Source organism: Salminus brasiliensis, chromosome 10 (genome assembly GCF_030463535.1).
Source record: "Salminus brasiliensis chromosome 10, fSalBra1.hap2, whole genome shotgun sequence".
Taxonomy (NCBI): Eukaryota; Metazoa; Chordata; class Actinopteri; order Characiformes; family Bryconidae; genus Salminus; species Salminus brasiliensis.
Window position 1 is genome coordinate 31,985,523 of NC_132887.1, and position 19,793 is coordinate 32,005,315.

General features: G+C 39.3%; 1 protein-coding gene across 2 annotated transcripts in view; it reads right to left on the bottom strand.

The window, feature by feature from the left end:
- Positions 1 to 19,793, bottom strand: part of mdga2a (MAM domain containing glycosylphosphatidylinositol anchor 2a) — a 194,436-nt gene that overhangs the window by 76,053 nt on the left and 98,590 nt on the right. For both annotated transcript variants that reach the window (XM_072689830.1, XM_072689829.1), the window contains exons 7-8: positions 11,055 to 11,384; positions 6,850 to 7,143 (exon numbers count right to left, since the gene is read on the bottom strand). In XM_072689830.1, the coding sequence (XP_072545931.1) occupies positions 6,850 to 7,143; positions 11,055 to 11,384 (624 nt within the window). The remainder of the gene's footprint in view (positions 1 to 6,849; positions 7,144 to 11,054; positions 11,385 to 19,793) is intronic.

A 19,793-nucleotide genomic window follows, 5' to 3' on the forward strand; every position in this document is an offset into this window, starting at 1 on the left:
GACAAAATCCAAGGCAATCTCCTCGGTGGTCAACAACATATTCTCTCTCTCCTACTCTTCACCTCAGCGTTCTCCAACCCAGCTGCTGAAGAGCATTCCCGCAGGTATTGGATCCAACAGTAATCCACCCACCTGATCCAACTAATTGCTGCCTTGATTGGCCGAAAGAGATGTGTTACATTTGGATTGTAACTGAAACCTGCAGGAAGGTAGTTCTCCAGAGGGAGGGTTGGATACTAGTGCTCTACATGTATCTTTTCCTTCCTTTTCCCGCTCTGTGTTTTTATCCCTCATCACTCTCCCATCTCTCCTCTCTAACCAGCTTTCCTTGTGTCTGCGCTCTCTTTCTCTCCCTCCTTCCATTTCTCTCCACCCCCGCAGTTCCACTGCTTGCTGCAGGAACCACTCAGCTGTCACATACATGAGCAGACATTATCCACTGGCATACATTTGAGCCTTTTACAAAGTAATGAGTGCAGTGTTAGGATTACCTCCGCACCCTCCTTCACACTGCAATCACACCAGTTACACGGTTGGTGGTGGGGGGAGTAGGTTAGTGAGTTGAGAAGAGGCGGCAGGGTCTTTATCACAGAGGAAAGGGATGACATAAGTAAACAGGGTGGTAGGGAATGAGTCATCAGATACAGTCATGCACTCTGAGTGGATAATGCTAACGCCAGTCACTCCCTGAAAACTCCTCGGACTGAGGAGATGATGAAAAGCAGCCATGTTTAAAATTGTGTGCCTGTCTGAAGGAAGCATGACCATCCCCATATTTGCATGCCTGGAATTCATCTGGAAGTGTGGTAATGATTTTTGCAAAGGAACTGTGGCAGTGCAACACAACCATCTCTACAAATGTCATCCAACTTCAGCAAATGACTCAAAGATGTATAGAAGATGTGCGAAAAAAAACCCTCTGAACACTAGGACACAACTGAAAATATATAATCGAAAAAATATATAATCAGAAAATTATGAAAAAACAATTATTTTTTAGGAATGATCACATTCCTAAAAAATAATATCACAGCCCTAAATAAATACCACAATCCTAAAAATCCTAAAAGAAATGAGAACATTTCAATGACAATTATATCAACAAATATCACATTCCTAAAAAAACTAATTTTTCATGAAATTAATATCACATTCTCAATAAATTATCATATTCCTAAATAAATTATAACATTAAAAATGGGGTGGCTGCCAGATCCAAAACATACCTCAAAAGCCACTAAGAACTATTCGAAGAGACTTTTTGGAAGCTTTTGGAATGCTGACCTAAACAACATAAGTAGATAAAGTAGTACATTTATGAACAGAACTCAAACTGATGTGCATGTCAAACAACCCAAGAATAGCTCAGAACTAGAGGCCTTCTGCAAAGAGGAGTGGGGGAAATCCAGCTACAACAACTGAAAGAAATGTATCTACAAAAAAGCCCAGTGATTCTGCCAAAGGGAGTGTTACTATGTCCTGAATCTGTAATGTGGCCAAATATCTGCACAAGTCATAAATAATTTAGCTTTTTTATTTTTGTGTTATGAAAGGCAAAATAACTGCATTATGATCACTAAAAATAAATAGTGAGTTTTATGTTTGATTGGTTACAAAGGCTGTGTTTACTACTTCATAAAATGTGAAATTCAGCCAAGGATGCTTTTTTTTTTTTAATTACCATCCTTGATTTTGCCAGATGTCCAGCCTGCAGCCTGATCAGGAGGGTTATACTCATAACTGGATGAATGTGAATGTGCATTTCACAGTCAAAATCAAAATCAAGCATATAATACACAGAAACAAATACCTATTTTTAACTATGATTAGGTAGGAATACAGTAAATCAGTCTACTCATCTGAGATTGGACACACTACTACACTAGTGACTAAACATCAGTCAGAAAGTTCTGCCGATTGACACCCAGTTAATTGCTTGAGCTCCACTGTTGCTGGCATGAGTAGGCATGTTTTAGGAAATAGTAGGCAAATAATCAATGCTACTTTAAAGCAACATTATGCCAGAATTAGCACTTCTTGCTCCTGGGTTCCCCCTACAGTCTGACAGTGTAATTCATGCTTTGCACATGCCTTTCGGCCAAGGCGTACAGAACTGTCACTGAAAGTGAAAGAAGCATGTGATCTGAAGCAGTAAATTAATACTACATGCTTTTACACAATTCTAACGTGTAAATGAATGGCTATGCAGTGTTTTGCTATTCTCGTGAGCAGTCTTGTGCCCGCTTCATCAAAGTACGATAGAGCAGTTTCTGGCATGTTGCCCCCGGAATGGGAATTATAGAGATGCCATTTTCCCTTTTACAAGGCAGTGGAGCATCACAATGATTTTGAAACTGTATTTTACTGTACTATGCACAGTATTTCAGAACATCATTATCATCAGTTCATCACTGTTCACTACTATCACAAGGTAAACAAGGGCTTTAGAACAGGGGAAATACTAAATTCTGAAGTGCTGTGACTGAAGCAGGGAATTCCTTACATACTGTAACTGTAGCAATACAGTGTTGTAATCCTAAGATTATGATGATCATGATGATGATGATTCAGTATACCCTGAATTAACAATTCATCCATCTTCATATCTGCTTCTTCCTGGACAGGGTTGCAGTGGGTCCGAGGCCTCCCCAGAATCACTGGGTACAATCACAAGGTGCCAGGTACCACACACAAGCAGTCATTCTCTAGTCACACCTAGAGGGCAAATTAGCTTGGCCAGATCAGCTACTGTGTGAGCTTTTGAGAGGCAGGAGGAAACCAGGGTACTCCTATGCGAACACAGGGAGAATGCCCCAAACTCCTCAGAGATAGTGGAGGGCCTAGTAAGCTGTACAATACACACACGCAGACCACCTGCGGCGCTACTGTGCAGCACCCCCTGAATAATTCCGCCGTTAAATGTTATGCACTGGGTGCAATATGTAAAGGTCAGAAAGATTTGATTTCAAAAGCCTCCAAGCTGGAGGATATTCCACCACTGCAGTAAAAGGATGAAAGCAGTAGATCAAGACTAACAAGCAAAATCAGTGACTCCAACTACAACTAAGACCCACAGCTCACATGAAAGGTCTTTCACACTAACTGTACTCACGCTCTGTATGAAAGAGAAGAAAACAGAGCAACAAGAGGAGAACACGAAACCTTTGTGAGAGTCATCATGGTCACATCCTGAAAAAATGTGTGCTTTCAGAGATTTTAGGCAAAAAATTAAAACGTACTGATCGGTTTGTGCATATTTTAAATAAGAGGATGAGTTTGTATTAGTGATGCAACAATCCAATACTAGGATGTGCACTAGGATCTGTCTCGATAGTAACAACATAGCTGGATTGGGTGTTAGATAATTAGGCTAATCCATGGAAACGATCCATTCCCTGAACCAGATGGATGGATGGATGGATGGATGGATAGACAGATAGATAGATAAATAGATAGATAGTTACTTTATTGATCCCAAAGGAAATTTAGTAGCCAGTAGCAATTACACAATACAGCACAATAATAATATAATACAAAAACTACAATAATAACAATAAGTAGAATAAATGTAAAAAATTATGCATTTAAACCAACCGGTGATGAAAGGCGGCCCAATTAAAAAAGAATAAAGAATGAACAATTTGCAGGAGGAGCAGATGACAATCTTGAATAAATATGTCAATATATTGGTATTTAAGTAAAGTGTAAAGTTTTCGTAGTGTCCAGGAGTGCAGATGTACAGGATGTACAAGGTCCAGCACAATTATTAATTTTAGTGAGAAATAAATAGAAATTCAGTTAATTAATATCTGTGTTCATTTGTTACAGCTTGTTTAACAACGTTAGTAATGATTAAATCAATCCTGATGCCTAAAGTCACTCCACATGGTAAGGCTTACGGATTTATTATTACAACAATGGTCTCGGATCGCATATCGGCCGTTACGATAGGTTTATGTATCGTACCGGAACAGAAAGAGCTGGATAAACTTATCCCTAGTTTGTATTATTTCAAATGCAACCGGCTGTAAAACTTCCTCAGTAGTCTCAGTGTCGCCCCCATACAGCAGCAAACAACACAAAACCTGCATGAAGCGCATTTGTATGACAATACACGTGTGTCAGTGTGTGTGATCACCTCTCGCTCTTGCCTCCACCTCTTGCTCCCTTTTTGCAATTTCTTCAATTCTGCCACGTTCCAGAACAAAATACACAACTGTCATGTCAAACGTGTCTTTATCAGTAACTCTGCACTGCTGAGTGCATTCAGGCAGACAGGCATAAAGGGGTGGAAGGGCGACAAGGCAGGGAGACTCAATCCCTAGCATTCTAATGGAAAAGACTATGAGCAACATTGGTTGCATTGACATTGGTTATTGACAATGATCTCTTTCTTTAAGCTTCCCCACACACTCAGTGGCTTAGGGAAAATCTGGCATATCGAAAAATGTACAGGACAGCATACTTACGGAGGATGCTGAGCTGAGAATGTTTTTTTTTTTCCTCAAACGATGAATATTTCTTTTGAATAAAATGGTTGTTTGGGCTTTAAAAAGGTTGATCCTAAATTACTTTCATTTAAAATATCATCCAAGCAGCACAAAGTACAAGATCAAGTTAAGTACATTATCTCAACACTGACCTTTCTTAAACTTCTGACTGTTTATCCCAGAGGAGCAAAGCCTCTCAGCTTGTTAGCTGCCTTGAACATGAACATTTAAAGCTGATGACAAATAACTAATATTTATATTGGACTTCTAAACAGGGGTGCCCTCAAGGGTTGGCCTCAAATGTTATCGGCCACTCCAGTGACCACTCCTGACCTGACAGTCTTGCAGGTCTGTCTGCCGCTGGTAACCAGTCATAGTCATAGAAAAAAAAGGTGTTGCCTGAACTTGTAGAGCTGCCCAACTTCATGAATCAAAATGTAAGATTCAAGGGGCTTAAAGGCCTTTTTCACATTTGCAAAAAATTACCATACAATCTCACTGATGATGACGTCCTTCATGTAGTCCCAAAAGTTAGAAATATATAATTGTAAAACATGCATGGAGAAATGGGTAAAAGTATTAGGACACCTGCTCATTCATAACTTCTTCTGAAATTAAGGGTGTAAAAAAAGAGTTAATTCTGCTTTTGTTGGAGTAAATGTATTATTACTGATGGGAAGTACATATTTAACCCATAAAACCCCACAAACCCTTTAAACGTTGTGGAAAGTTTCCTACTGCACTTTGCCCTTCGCTTTAACTCATGAAGTGACATACACTGAACATCCTGAATGCAGTCACAGACATTTTGTGAATGTGCGTACATATGACCTCATTTACAAAATGCTGGGGTGTTTGGTTTGTGAGAAAACCAGCTCATTCCAAAAGTGTTTTGCTTCTGAAGGTCTGTATCAGCACATCTAACAATCCAGATGCTCTAATAAAATATCATATATTACATTTAACCAGTTCTGACCCCCTTTCTAGAACATTTCTGAAATTGTTTACATTTACATTTAAGGCATTTAGCAGATGTTCTCCAGAGCGACTTACAAAGGTGCTTCACTGTTTACTTTATCCTTACCTAGGTTGCATAGTCTAGGATCCAAAAGATACCTCTAAGCTTAGATACTACTAAATACAAAAGTCAGTATGTAACCACAAATTGCTGTTGTGATGTTACATCTGGATTGTAACCTTATATTATTTACAGAGGAAGTCATGTGTCCTTTTTCACAATAAGAAAAAATGCTAATGAGCTGCTCAATTAGTTTAACTGATTCAATAATTCTAAATTAATGGGTTACCCATTGTTTAAAACTGTGTTTCCAGTAAAAAAAAATGCTTTTACTGTGACGGGTAGAAAATGTTGCTTTTGCATTTAGTATCATCTTGTATCATCTTGTATCATTTTTGGCCAACAGCCTATTCATGTCATGGCTACTCCACACTACCTTTGACCCAAGTGAAAATGCTCTGAATTTGCCACAGAACATGCCGATTGTGACTTTAAGCCAAAAGCCTTTTGAACTATTACATTTCATATAAACACCATGTGGTGCCTGCTTTCAAATTCACCTAATTAAACTGATGCTTACATGACTTGCACTGTGTAACTGTATATCATGTCTTGGCCTGACAACACTATGCACGCAAGAAGGCACGAACCACTACATTGCTGGTGAAACCTTGGAAATGAACTGCTGATCTCACTGAGCAGCAACACTGCGGTAACGAGCCGATCTGATCAACACCACTTAGGAGTCTTTAACAGGATAACCTTGGATTCTTCACCCCATATGATTTCCCCCATCACCGCAATTAAGAGATTACGTGCAACCACAGGCCCTTCTCATTAATACAAGTTGTTCAAAAACGAGAGTGTCTGTTATGCACTATAGATTATTGTGTGATCAGCAACCCACCTCTCCCTTTCCCATGGGTGCATCCAGAACTAGTCATTAACACCAGCACCTGTCACGGACACATCTGAATGGCTACTGAATTAAAGCACTCTTAAGCAACTCATTCTTACCACGTAACTACGCTATGGAATTCATTACATTGCATTAACCTCTGCACCTGTGCTAATTGAATTCGCAAGTCTTAATGATGAGCAGAACTGGAGAAAGATCGCCAGCGAGCGTCACGCGCCAAGGTTGTCTGTAATTATAACAAACGATGCTCCTGAACGCTTCTGACTTTTTTCCCCATCCCCAATCCATTTCCTAAAGCCAAATGACGGGTTGGTTCTGTTAAACAGAAACTGTACGCACTAAATGTTCTAAGCAGAAAGTCTTAATTAAGTTTAGCATGAAGTGAAGTCCCTCCAGAGGTGTGGAGGTCTATGGGTACTCACACTGCACGATAAGCTCCACGATGGCCTCTCGGGGCTTGACGTTAAAGCCATTATACTGACTGGTCTGGCAGCGGTAGGTACCGGTCATCTCACGCGAGACATTGACGATGCGCAGGATGCCGTCGTAGCTCTCTGTCTGCATGCTGCCGTCCGGCATGGGCACCTCTTTGTCTGCATGGGACCAAAGGATGATGGGCTTGGGTTTGCCTGACACCAGGCACTGAAGCTCCACGGTGTCCCCCTCCTGCGTCACCAAAGGGGACTTCCCTCGGGGGACTGTCAGGCTGGGGGGTACTACGTGAAAATGGGAAGAAAGCAGAGCAGTCTATAAACATTCATACAATAAACATTCATACATCCTTAAAGCAACAATCCATACAGTAGTATTTCTTGTGTATGATGATAGGTAATTTATCTTTTTCTGACTATTTTCTATCATAAGTTTATTTATTATTTTATTATTATACTAAGAATAGTAACTAGAATAGTGACACTATTTGGTACATTTCAGACAAACATGGGGTCCCCTTTGAGTCTTGAATTATCAAAATGTTTCTTACTCTTTTAGGGATTTTCACCCATGGCTTACTCTTTGGCATTAGGCTGCTTAGGCAGGTAAGGTAAACACACAGTAAAATTGCAGACAGGAGGGCAGGCATTAGGGTAAGGTGGGGCTCTTACTGACACCCTCCCCCCATTTACAAACTTTTAAATGGAACTTTACTTAGGCTGAGACTGATGTCTCAAGAACACATGTACAGACAAGAAGACAGATTGAGAATCTGCCTATGATGTGGCAAGAGGCCACTCTGGCATATCTAAATCCGCCACTGCCAATTCAACTTCCAGTCACAGTGTACATCGAAAATGCTGTACACAGAATAATAAAAGACGTTTCCTAGACATGTAGATATACAAGGGTCCCACAGATTACTACCTTCACATTACACACACTTTAAAATAGGGCGACCAAAAATCCCCCCTACAGCTTCAAACAATGCCTGAGGAACACCTGCTCCTCCAAAAATAGCCCCTGGCTTGCTGCAAAGTCCTCCTCCATTAAGCAAGAGCTTTTAGACTGCTTTTAAATTGAGAGCATCAGCACATGAACTGTTTAAGCCTCCACATAATATTTTACCCTAAACTCCAAAGCTAAGTTGCAAGACTAATGCCATGCCTGGATGTTTTATTGGCGCAAACCAGCAGTCACAACTTTACTTCACTAGACAAGCAAAAGGATATTATGCTATCACTATTATGCTATCAGAGCAGAAGCTGAATGAGGCAAAGGGGTGGGAGGCAGGGTGTTTTTCCAGACCCGATAAAGTTCATGAGTGAGAGGAGGGTAGGAGGGCAGAGTGCGAAAGGGGAGATGGACAGGAGTGAGAAAGTGGGAGGTTGAGATATGAAAGAGAAATGAAAAAGAGAGGCACAGAAGATAAGCAGAGGCATCAGCAGAATGTATTCTGACTGCAAGGGGCCTTTTGTGAGAAGGATCTAGTGTGCATCTGTAAGTCGAATACACTTGCTGTAGCAGCAAAAAAAACTCCACTAAAATCCATAAATAGAAAAATATTTGCATCAATAAATTACTAGCAGTAAATATTACTGCTAGTAATATTGCAGTAAATATAGCATAGAATTCTGCTGGTAACTGTTTTATACTAGCTGTGTTTTATGTGCAATCAAATGCGTCAAGCAGTCATGACCGTCCTGCCAATACTCATCTCAAACACTAAGTACTAAAACAACAACAGATATCAGTCCAAAGTGTGTGCCACTACACACACACAGATGAAGTGACTTGACTGCAGTGTTTTAAAGGAGCTGGAAGCTGAGTCAGAATGGATTATAAAATATTAAAGACTATCAAATGTAAGTATAGTCTATATTAAACTAAATCAAGCAGTCCTGAATATCTTAATAAAAAAGTAATTTTACTTCAGTATTAATTAGCAGCTCATCTTATCTAAACTGTGTATGATTATGATTATTATTATTATATAATAATATGTTATTATTATAGCAGTATTATTTATACAGACACCAATAACAGATCAGTATCAGCTGATACTTAGCATTAAGTGACTCGGATTCAATTGGACATTCCTATTTTAATTATAAACAAAATTTAAATATATGCACAGGAAACACTAGGCAAGGCGGCAATCTTAACGTTAGTACTGATTTTCATGACTTTGAATTTCATTATCTTAAAAATGTAGTTAAAATAATATAGATTTGAAGAGTCATTCTCTTCATTCAATTGAGTAGGCTGCTATCAATCAACAGCCAGGATATTACAACCAGCATGGAACAAAAAAATCTGGAACAATCTGGAACAGAGTTTGCAAATAGGATGATCATATTTCGGTCTACAAATTGTACTTCTTGTGATCTTGTGAGCATCTATAGGTCAATCAAATACACTAGCTGTAGCAGCAAAACCCCAGTAACATTCATAAATAAAATATTTTCATCAGTAAATTACTAGAAGTAAATATTACAGTAATTACATTAAATATAGCATTATATATAATATAGCAAGAATTCTGCTGGAAACCGTTTTATACTAGCTTTATACTAGTTTTATGTGCAATCAAATGTGATCAGTTCATACAGTCAGGCATCAGGGCCGTCCTGCCAAAACTCTTCTCAAACACTAAGTTATGAGGGAAAAGTACATGGACAAAATAAAACCTCTAATGAATCTCATAATCATAGCCTTCATCTGCCCAGAAATATATATTGGCAAACTTTGCAATATTTCACAAGCCATTAGCTTCCAGATACACTGCAATTATTTCTCATTTTCAGAGTGAAGCACGGTTGATTGCAAATTAATAACAATTTAGTATTAATAAACCCATGTTACAGGGAATCTGCCTAGTTGACTGAATTGCCACCGTCCTGATCTACTAAAGAGTTGATGGAACAGAAGACAGAACTCAAAGCTCTCAAGAAGTTATTTGATTTGTCCAAATATGTGGATTAAATTGTTGCAGTGCTGCATAGGAATTTGGAGTGAGTCATCCCTGTTGCAAGATTGAGTGTGCTCTCTGCCCCCAAACAGTCTGTCTTAATGCATCTAAAGGGAGAACAAGATGCTGATGGGCAATTTACTTCAAGAGCAAGATCGCTTGGTTAGTTCTGATTAATTTCTGATTAAAGCAGTTACAATAACAGACACAGTGAAATTTAATACCCAGTACCTTCCAAATCCACACCTAGTCCACTATATTTTTCCCTTACTTCTAAATACATATATAAATATATATCTACTATATATAAACAACGTCAGCCAAGGCAAATCTGGTGTATTGGTATCTTTAGTTTTGTGCAAATAATAGATCTAGTAGTTCTCAGGGCTTTTAGGGCTCAGAAGCTAACTAAAAAATGAATCAGATGTCTCTGAGCAGAACTAATGTTTTAAAAATTAATATCTGTTCTTGCTACAATCCTAACCTAACATTTCTAAAAAAAAACAAAAACAAGTAATTCCATTCCTTTTGTATGTATACCTCAGATCCACCAGAATTCCAGGGCTTTTTTATGTGACTGATGTAAACTAAAATGCTTGCCTTGAATTAATTATTATTATTGAATAATAATTTCATCAATCTAAACAGAGATTCCACATTAATATTATTGTTCCGAAATAGGATGATTATGTTTCTGTTTAGTTTGGAGCCCTGTTATCATACATTTTAAAGCCTATAGATTGAACTTCACTTTATTTTTAGGGATATATACTGATTACTGTTTTTTATTTTTATAATTTGTCTTTAAAATCTTGATCTTGGCTGATTTCAGTGCACCCTATCCATTTTCACTATTTGTGAGGATAGCTTACTTGATAGCTACATTAGTCTCGCAGCTCCAGAATAAAACCAAAGAAGCAATCTTTTGGAGACTATGCTTTACACAGATTTTGGAAACATGCAGAAATGGGACTTTTCTCTGAACTGTTTATGTAATATAATCAATCAATGCAACACTGTTAGTAGGGATGTACAGCTCCAGAATAAAACCAAAGAAGCAATCTTTTGGAGACTATGCTTTACACAGATTTTGGAAACATGCAGAAATGGGAATTTTCTCTGAACTGTTTATGTAATATAATCAATCAATGCAACACTGTTGTACATCCCTACTACAACAACTTTTATTAGCAGCAGGCTATACACTTCTCCATTGCTACTTACCGGTAGTGGATGAGATGTTAACATCTATGCTTATCTCAGGTATGCCTCCATTCCTTAGTGATGCCACACAGGTGTAGGTGCCAAAATCAGTGAACTTGAGGTCAATGATGTCCAAGTTGGTGGTTCCCAAGGCAACATCAGGGTCGGTCTGGGTAATGACCATGCGCTCAGAGCTGCGCAGCGGACGGCCGTTTTTCAGCCAGCTGAACATCAGCTCCTCGGCCGGCGTGGCCTCCACCTGGCAGGAGATCTTTACTTCCCGGCCGATCTGGATATTATCGTCATTGTGGTAAGGGTCAGGTGTGATCCAAAAGCGGCCTTTTCTCAGAGCTGGGTGAAATGACATGGAAAATAAAGGAAAGGGTTGGTTAGATCATCAGATCATGCACAGGCCTCTAAGTAAGCGTCTGTTTTGATCACAGACTCAGGTTCTCACCCGGCACAAGGAAATCAGCCTGAGGACGATTGCTCAGTGAGCTGATTCAGGTAGAGCTTGACGGACAAAAAATGTGACAGCAAAAAAAGCCCCTTTATTATGTCATCAAACACAACTAGCCACCGATGGCTCGTGTTCAGATAATATGTATGACACGTAAACAGTTGCCGTGGGGCGTTTACATGAGCTCATCATGGATATTAATGTAAATATTGGTCTTTTAATTATTCCTTTGAACTGTTCTTTTTCTGGGGCAGACTGAGTATATAACATGCATCTCTAATAGAAGAAACAAAACATTTGGGGGTGGGGGATTGAGGACCTAACTCCTAAAACCTAGACGTCTTCAGTAATGGTCTGTTGATAAGCTACTGAACAGTCAGATGCTGCTACATCTCTGAGATGTTGTTAAGGTGTCACTTAGAGTCTTTTTAGTTATTTACTCCATCTAAAAAGAATCACGCCAAATAAAGTGTCACCATATTATTTATACAGCACACCTAATAATTGGTTAAATGTCCCTTAGCAAATTGTACCCTGACTGATAGCCAGCAAGCTTCTGGCTAAATTCTTTTTTGTGAGCTTGTGGAAAAAATGATGTGAAAAAATAAATGCTCATATTAATTGGGTGGTTACAGCACTGGGGCAGCTCAAAGGAGCCATGTAGCATAGCATAGCATAATGTGTGGTTAGCTGGTATAAGAAATTGTAGGTTTTGTGGCGGTTGGCTAGAAGATACGAGCTTTAAGGCGCTTGGCTTTTTCTCTCGCAGTGCTTTCCATTCTGATTGCTCCAGTTTTGTAGTCAGCTGAGGTAGTCTGGTAGTTTTTAAGGGAGAGGACATGTAATGGATGTTTCTACTTCTGAATGAAACAAAATTCAGCACCCACACGTTTGCATAAGACTGTATGACTGTATATATTTTTTCATTTATTCATGTATTTTAGAGTATCTTAATTTTTTTATTATTAAATGCAGGTCTGCTTTACTTTCATTAAATTCAATATTTTAGTCAACATTTCATGATTACACACTGCAGTTCAATCTGCATGAGGATGCCAATCTGCAGAACTGTACTGATGACCACTCACTACCTCTCGACAAACAGCTCTAAGCAGAACATTCTGAATCCAGGCCAAGACAAAGCGGAGCCAGGCCCTGTGTTATGCTAAGTCCTCTTCGTATCTTTATGTGAACGGTAATTACAGCGTTCACAGTAAAAGGACCACTGCAAATTGAACTATTAGTAATGCCATGTTTTTATCAGTTGTATTTAGGGGTTATGTTCTGTGCCTTTTAAGAGCCCTGATAACAAAAAGTTGGGAGCAAAAACATTCGGTAACTAATTTATCCTTATGGTACAGACAGAGCCACTGACTTCACTTAAAAAAAACCTTTTTAAATAACCTTCTCAAAAGCCCCTTGAAAATGGAGCTTTTATATAGTGTATTTTTTTTGTTTTGTGTCATAAGCTGCATTAAAGTGAACTTTTACTATCATAAAAATACTCAAACACAACACTCAGACCTTCCTGTCTACCACTGAACACATTTTTACCAAACTATTGGGCACCTTGTCGTATTAAAAGATCCATCCTGGATTATGCTGGGTTTACAGACACAGAGCTAATTAAGTCTGCCATTTCACTCTGCCACTGCAAATTCTGCTAACGTCCCTGAATCTTAAAATAGATTGTCCCAGTGTCTCCGCAAATAAAGTGAGAAAATAAACTGAGAAGCCCTCAGGACAGGGACTTTAAGAATACAACTGCAGCATTCCATGGCTGAGCTGGCAGAGAGTCACGCATATGCTGCGTTCGGAGAAAACTCGTAATCCAGAACTTGAATCTGGTGATGTTTTCTGTACAGAGGAACAATGACTCATGTTGTTACTCTTCAGCGCCTATTGCCCCTATGGTGATGCAAATGCTGTGGCATGCACTTTCTCTGACACACTACTACCCTCAGCTCAGTAGTTCCATTCAGTGTGGCTTATGTTTTACCAAAAGACATAAAAAACCCTTTTGTTGATGTGGTTTATGAGCACCTCTGCCTCTTAATAAGATTTTACACTTCCCACCTTGCAAACCCACAGCAAAAACACCCTCAAACTGTTTAGCTAAATGATCTAATCTCCTTAACACACTAAAGCATTCAACGTTCCCCTGTGATCCTCTTCTTTTTTGCGAGCAATCCTTTGTTCCCCTTCTCTTCTTCTGTTGCCGTCTATTCAGTTCTTTCTAACTGCTTTAGATAATTAATCATTGTCCATGCCCTAAAAAATGCAAAAGTGCTCATGTCATTTTGACCTGAAAGATCTAGTGTGTAGAGACTGGCCAGAAAAAAAGAGATGACAAGCAAGAATCAGTATACAGGGTCAGACTGCCTGACTGTTAGCACAGGTGCATCACAAGGCCGAATGCTTTATGCCTGACTCCACTGTCTGCACACCCACGACTGCACTTACAGTGTTCCAGTGAAAACGCTCACAGAGTAGGGGTGAATGATATGACTAATACATCAGATATATCGCATGTTTAAATCTCGAGCCATGCCGCTTTGCCATCGCAGCCAGAGTCTGACAGAGCACAATTGGCCCTCCTGGGGGGTAGATGGCACGCTCTGTCTCCTCATCACTCTTAAAGTAATGTTGGCCAGCACAGACGTCTTTTAGCTGGTGCGATAGAGCTGGGGACCCAGAGCTGTCCTCCAAGCGTGTAAGCTGCCTTGCGATGTCGCAACAGCTGCAGTTCCAAAAGAGGTGGTATCGAGCGAGTCCTTACCTTCCCAGTGTTGGGAGCATTGCTAGTGGTTTAACTGACAGTACCATGCAGTAAAACATGCAGTCCGTTCAGTGTTCTAGAGGGACAGACTGGAACTGGAATAATAACTAATATTACTAATGACATTCTTCTTCTTATTATTATAGTAACATTTTCTGCCCTTTAATAGGCATAGTCTATTATATTATAGTCTATGGGGGAAATGTTGGCTGCTGTCATACTTTGGAGTTTTTTTGTCCAGCCGGAGAAACATATTTACAAGGTTGCCACTGACCCCTGCTCCTCAAGACACCATTTGTTTAGAAAATTCCTCTCTGAGAACCACTTTAAATTGATCAATAACACAACCAGCAGTCAGCCAAACAGCACCTTTCTCAGTGCCTCAGCTTAAACAAGTCACCTAAATCGACCAGTTCATCATCACACTCAATGGAAATCCCCTACAGATGACTCGCAATTTATGTTGCACTACCCCCCCCCTCCCCAGAAAACTGTCTGTCAAAGACATCAAGCATTTACATGCTATCCGTTATCGTAGTCTTTTAAACAATTAAATTTTTATTTAACCAACACTGCAATCGTTTATAATCGTGGAATCGTCCCAATAACCATGAATATCACCTGATGAAATCGAGTATGGCTTAAGTCTTACCAAAAGGCTTTTTTGTTGATGCTGTTTTTGAGCATCTCACCCTTCCCACCTTTCAACTTCATAGCACAAAACAATCTAATCTCCCTGACAAACTAGAGCTGTTCTACTAAATCTACCATTCCCTCCTCATTCCCTGTATGCAGCCTATTAGTAAGTGTGCAAGCCATGTATCCCCATTTATGTCCATTATGTCCATTGTTTTCTCCATGGTTTGAACCCTGTGGCTGCTCTGTACACTGTTTAAGTACTTCTGGATAAATTATTACTTGGAATAAGCTCTTATTTTACATTAATGTCCATTCAAAGTTAAGCATTTTTGCCTTCTGCTGTAATGTCACTGTTTTGGAGATACATGTTTTTCATTGGACAGCGCTGATATACACACAGTGCCACTACGGGTCACATTTGTGTTGTATTTCTGCAAACATTTGATCTAAAATGTGATCTAATCTCTACAACTAAACATTTTTTTAATGTTTATTTACTGAGCCAAATTAATTAAGCAATAGAACATGAGTTGGGAGCCGAGGGTGAGTGCCGTGGAAGATCACAGCCATGATGTTATTCGCGATAACACACAACCTTGAGTGGTTCTATTGCTTTTATAGATCAGTTTTTACTAAATAAATAAACAAAATAAATGAAAGAAGCCCTGGATTTCATACTGCATATGCATCAGTATGGAAAAGTAGTTGCTATGCAACGGTAACAATTCCCTAGTCTGCCTTAGCACAGGAGGTTATATGGTTTATACAACCCTACCAAGTAACATAACTTTGAATTACAAAGTGCACATCAGAAGAAGACTGGGGGTGGGGGGACTGGGGGTTATAATTTAGTTATTATGGTTACTGCATTATTTGCATATGTTAATCTGTACACTTCCTGTGTTTATTGTGCAGTTAGAAAAAAATAAAAGGTTGCGCTGTAGGATGTGCGCTTGCATGAAAAAGTCTGGCTGGTGGTTTCTGTACTGTGACGACTAGGATATGTCCTGCACTGAGGACTTCATCTTTTTCTTTCAGTCAGCTTGTGTGGGTCTACGATACTCCTTTAATGAGCTCTCAGACCTGTAAAAGACATAATCTCTTTTGACTCCAGACAGGCAAACAGACAGTCTTTGAACTGCTGTGGCTCGCAAGCAATGGTTAGGGCATGTGCGGCTAGTACCAGCTTCTCTGCATATCTGTGGAAGCATTGTTGCAAGCTGATTTACTCCCAGAGGACTCACAGTGTACCAAACTGCATCTGTTGCACACACTGTTTTTTTGGATGTAGATAAAAGGCTTGCATGCGATTCCCCTTTACTTGGTGTCGGTCCAGTGTGCATTTTTGGTGCCATTTTTATCTGTTCCGATAACATACGATTCTTTTGTAAGAGCTCTATTGCCCTCGGTACCTTGTCGTCCAGGCAGACCAAATACTAAAAATAGTGATAAAAATAGTGATACCGTTTTAGTGTGAAAAGGCCATGCAACTATCAGCAAGATTATAACACTTCTCAGCCAGTCAGATTGTGAGGTTGTGTACAGGTGCTGGTCATAAAATTTGAATATCATGAAAAAGTTGATTTATTTCAGTAATTCCTTTCAAAGTGAAACTTGTTATATTCATTCATTACACACAGACTGATATATTTCAAGTGTTTATTTCTTTTAATTTTGATGGTTATAACTGACAACTAATGAAACCCCAAATTCAGTATCTCAGAAAATTAGAATATTACTTAAGAACAATACAAAAAAAAGATTTTTAGAAATGTTAGCCAAATGAAAAGTATGAACATGAAAAGTATGAGCATGTACAGCACTCAATACTTAGTTGGGGCTCCTTTAGCCTGGATTACTGTAGCAATGTGGTGTATCACATCTTCCTCTTCACAATTAAGGTCAGGCGAGTTTGCTGGACAATTAAGAACAGGGATATCATAGTCCTTAAACGAGGTACTGGTAGCTTTGGCACTGTGTGAAGGTGCAAAGTCCTGTTGGAAAATGAAATCTGCATTTCCATAAAGTTGGTCAGCTGCAGGAAGCATGAAGTGCTCTATAACTTCCTGTTAGACAGCTGCGTTGACCTCGGACCTCAGAAAACACAGTGGACTAACACCAGCAAATGACATGGCACCCCAAACCATCACTGACTGTGGAAACTTTACACTGGACATCAAGCAACGTGGATTCTGTGCATCTCTTTTCTTCCTCCAGACTCTGGGACCTTGATTTCCAAAGGAAATGCAAAATTTACTTTCATCAGAGAACATAACTTTGGACCACTCAGCAGCAGTCCAGTCCTTTTTGTCTTTAGCCCAGGCGAGACACTTCTGATGCTGTCACTTGTTCAAGAGTGGCTTGACACAGCTGAAACCCATGTCTTGCGTACGTCTGTGCGTGGTGGTTCTTGAAGCACTGACTCCAGCTGCAGTCCACTCTTTGTGAATCTCCCCCACATTTTTGAATGGGTTTTGTTTCACAATCCTCTCCAGGGTGCAGTTATCCCTATTGCTTGTACACTTTTTTCTACCACATCTTTTCCTTCCCTTCGCTCTCTATTTATCTATTAATGTGCTTGAACACAGAGCTCTGTGAACAGCCAGCCTCTTTTGTGTCTTGCCCTCCTTGTGCAAGGTGTCAATGGTTGTCTTTTGGACAACTGTCAAGTCAGCAGTCTTCCCCATGATTGTGTAGCCAACAGAACTAGACTGAGAGACCATTTAAAGGCCTTTGCAGGTGTTTAGAGTTAATTAGCTGATTAGAGTGTGGCACCAGGTGTCTTCAATATTGAACCTTTTCACAATATTCAAATTTTCTGAGATACTGAATTTGAGGTTTTCATTAGTTGTCAGTTATAACCATCACGATTTAAAGAAACAAAGACTTGAAATATATTAGTCTGTGTGTAATGAATAAATATAATATAAACGTTTTTGAATGGAATTACTGAAATAAATCAACGTTTTCATGATTCTAATTTTATGACCAGCACCTATATAACGAACGTTATATAGCTTTCTCTGAAAACTAAGTGAACCTCTTGGGGTGTGAGTTCATATACAGGGGTTAGAAAGTCTGGTGTGTCAATCAGGTGGGATGGCAATCAGGTGTGATTTTAGCAGGCCTAAACTTGGTTAAGCAAAGTAGACTGTTAAGCAATGAAGACGGCACTTTAATGGTTCAGGGCTGGGCTGCTGGGTCTAGGACTGCTTGGCATTATTGATGAACTATGAATTTTTGATTGTACCACCATATTCTACAGGAGAAAGTCAGGATGTTTGTCTTAACCATAAGTGGGTCATGCAGCAAGACAACAACCCTAAGCAGACCGCAAGCAGACAAATAAGTCTATAAAACAGGAGGAACATTTTTAATTTCTCTAGAGAAATTCACAAAGGTCATTATAAGAAATCAGAGCTTCTTTTTGGTACAGAAATTAGAACAGATGTCATGAATTAACACAGAAAGAGAGAAAGAGAATACAGGAAAGGTTAGATATGAGTACATATAAAGTAAAAAATATTGTCATTAAAAAAGTAACTCTGATCCTGAGTGAAACCATAAACAGCTGTGTTTTTGCAGGGTTTGTCGTCTGTGTGTTTCATCTTGGCAATACTTTTTCATGTTAGGAAATAGGCGAGTTAATCAATGCTGTAATTGCGCTGGGATAGCTGCACTCTCTTTGGATAACCCCCTAAAACTTGAGAGGTGTTAGGCAGTACAGCCCAATCCCTTCATGTGGGGTTCTGTCATTATCAAGAGGTATTACAGACAAGCAATTTTTATGTGACAAGCTGTGTAATCTCTACCAAAAACGTTCTGAGTCAGGTTGCTGCACACGGACTGTTTGATGATAATTTCTTAATCTCCATGGCGCAGTTAAGTCTCTGGGAACTTCGCACCCAATTTAGAAGCCCAAACGTGTGCCTCAACTTTTAATGAGCTATAATAAAAAGAACACCTTGTGCAGTGACTGAGGAACCACCAGCTGAAGTGTATTATCGTGTTATATGTGTTCCGGAGTCTTGTATATATATATATATATATATATATATATATATATATATAGCTTAGCAGTAAAACTCTAAAACAAGTATTATTCATTACAGTAGTAAGCTTAACCTATAAAACCGCAAACTCTTCCATGAAAATTCATACATGCAAATTATACACGTAATCTTACAGCCCCATCCGCAGAAAATTGCCAAAATTTATGTGTTAACGGTTAGTGTTACTCTTTTCCGACAGATTTAAATCTCTAAAACTTCTGCTTTGGTATTAAGTGGTATTAGTTTTGTCCTTGGCTCAGCAGCTGCCACCGCAAGTTTCCCTTGCAGTATTATATATGCATCCATAATCCTTCCGACATCCCTTTTAACCACATTTTTCTGACATATTTGGGAAAGAAAAAAAAAATATATACACACACTGGGGAAAAACGTGATGTAAGAGCCCCAGGGAAGTGGATAGAGTGTGCTGTGCTAATGCATATTCCTTTAATTCCCTTTCTTACATAATGATAAGCATCATGATGGTGCCTTTTGCACGTTCTTCTTCCCTGCTGCGAACAGAGCGAACCACATCAGACAGCCTTTTCCAAAGCTCTAGGGTTCAGAATGTGCCTCTGTTACAGGATGACTAAGTCTCTCACACTGCTTCACACTTTTCCAATGTTCTTTCCAATGAGAGAATCTCGCAGTTCTGTACGCTGCAGCAGCAGCATAATCCACTACATGAATGAACTAAACACATATACACACTATTTCTGAATCACTATTTGTGACATTGACCGTGTTGGTGCCGTTAGCTAAAGGTCAGATTTTTCAAAAACCTGATAACTCTTTTTCAAAGCTCTGATCTACTCAAAAAGTTTGTCTTG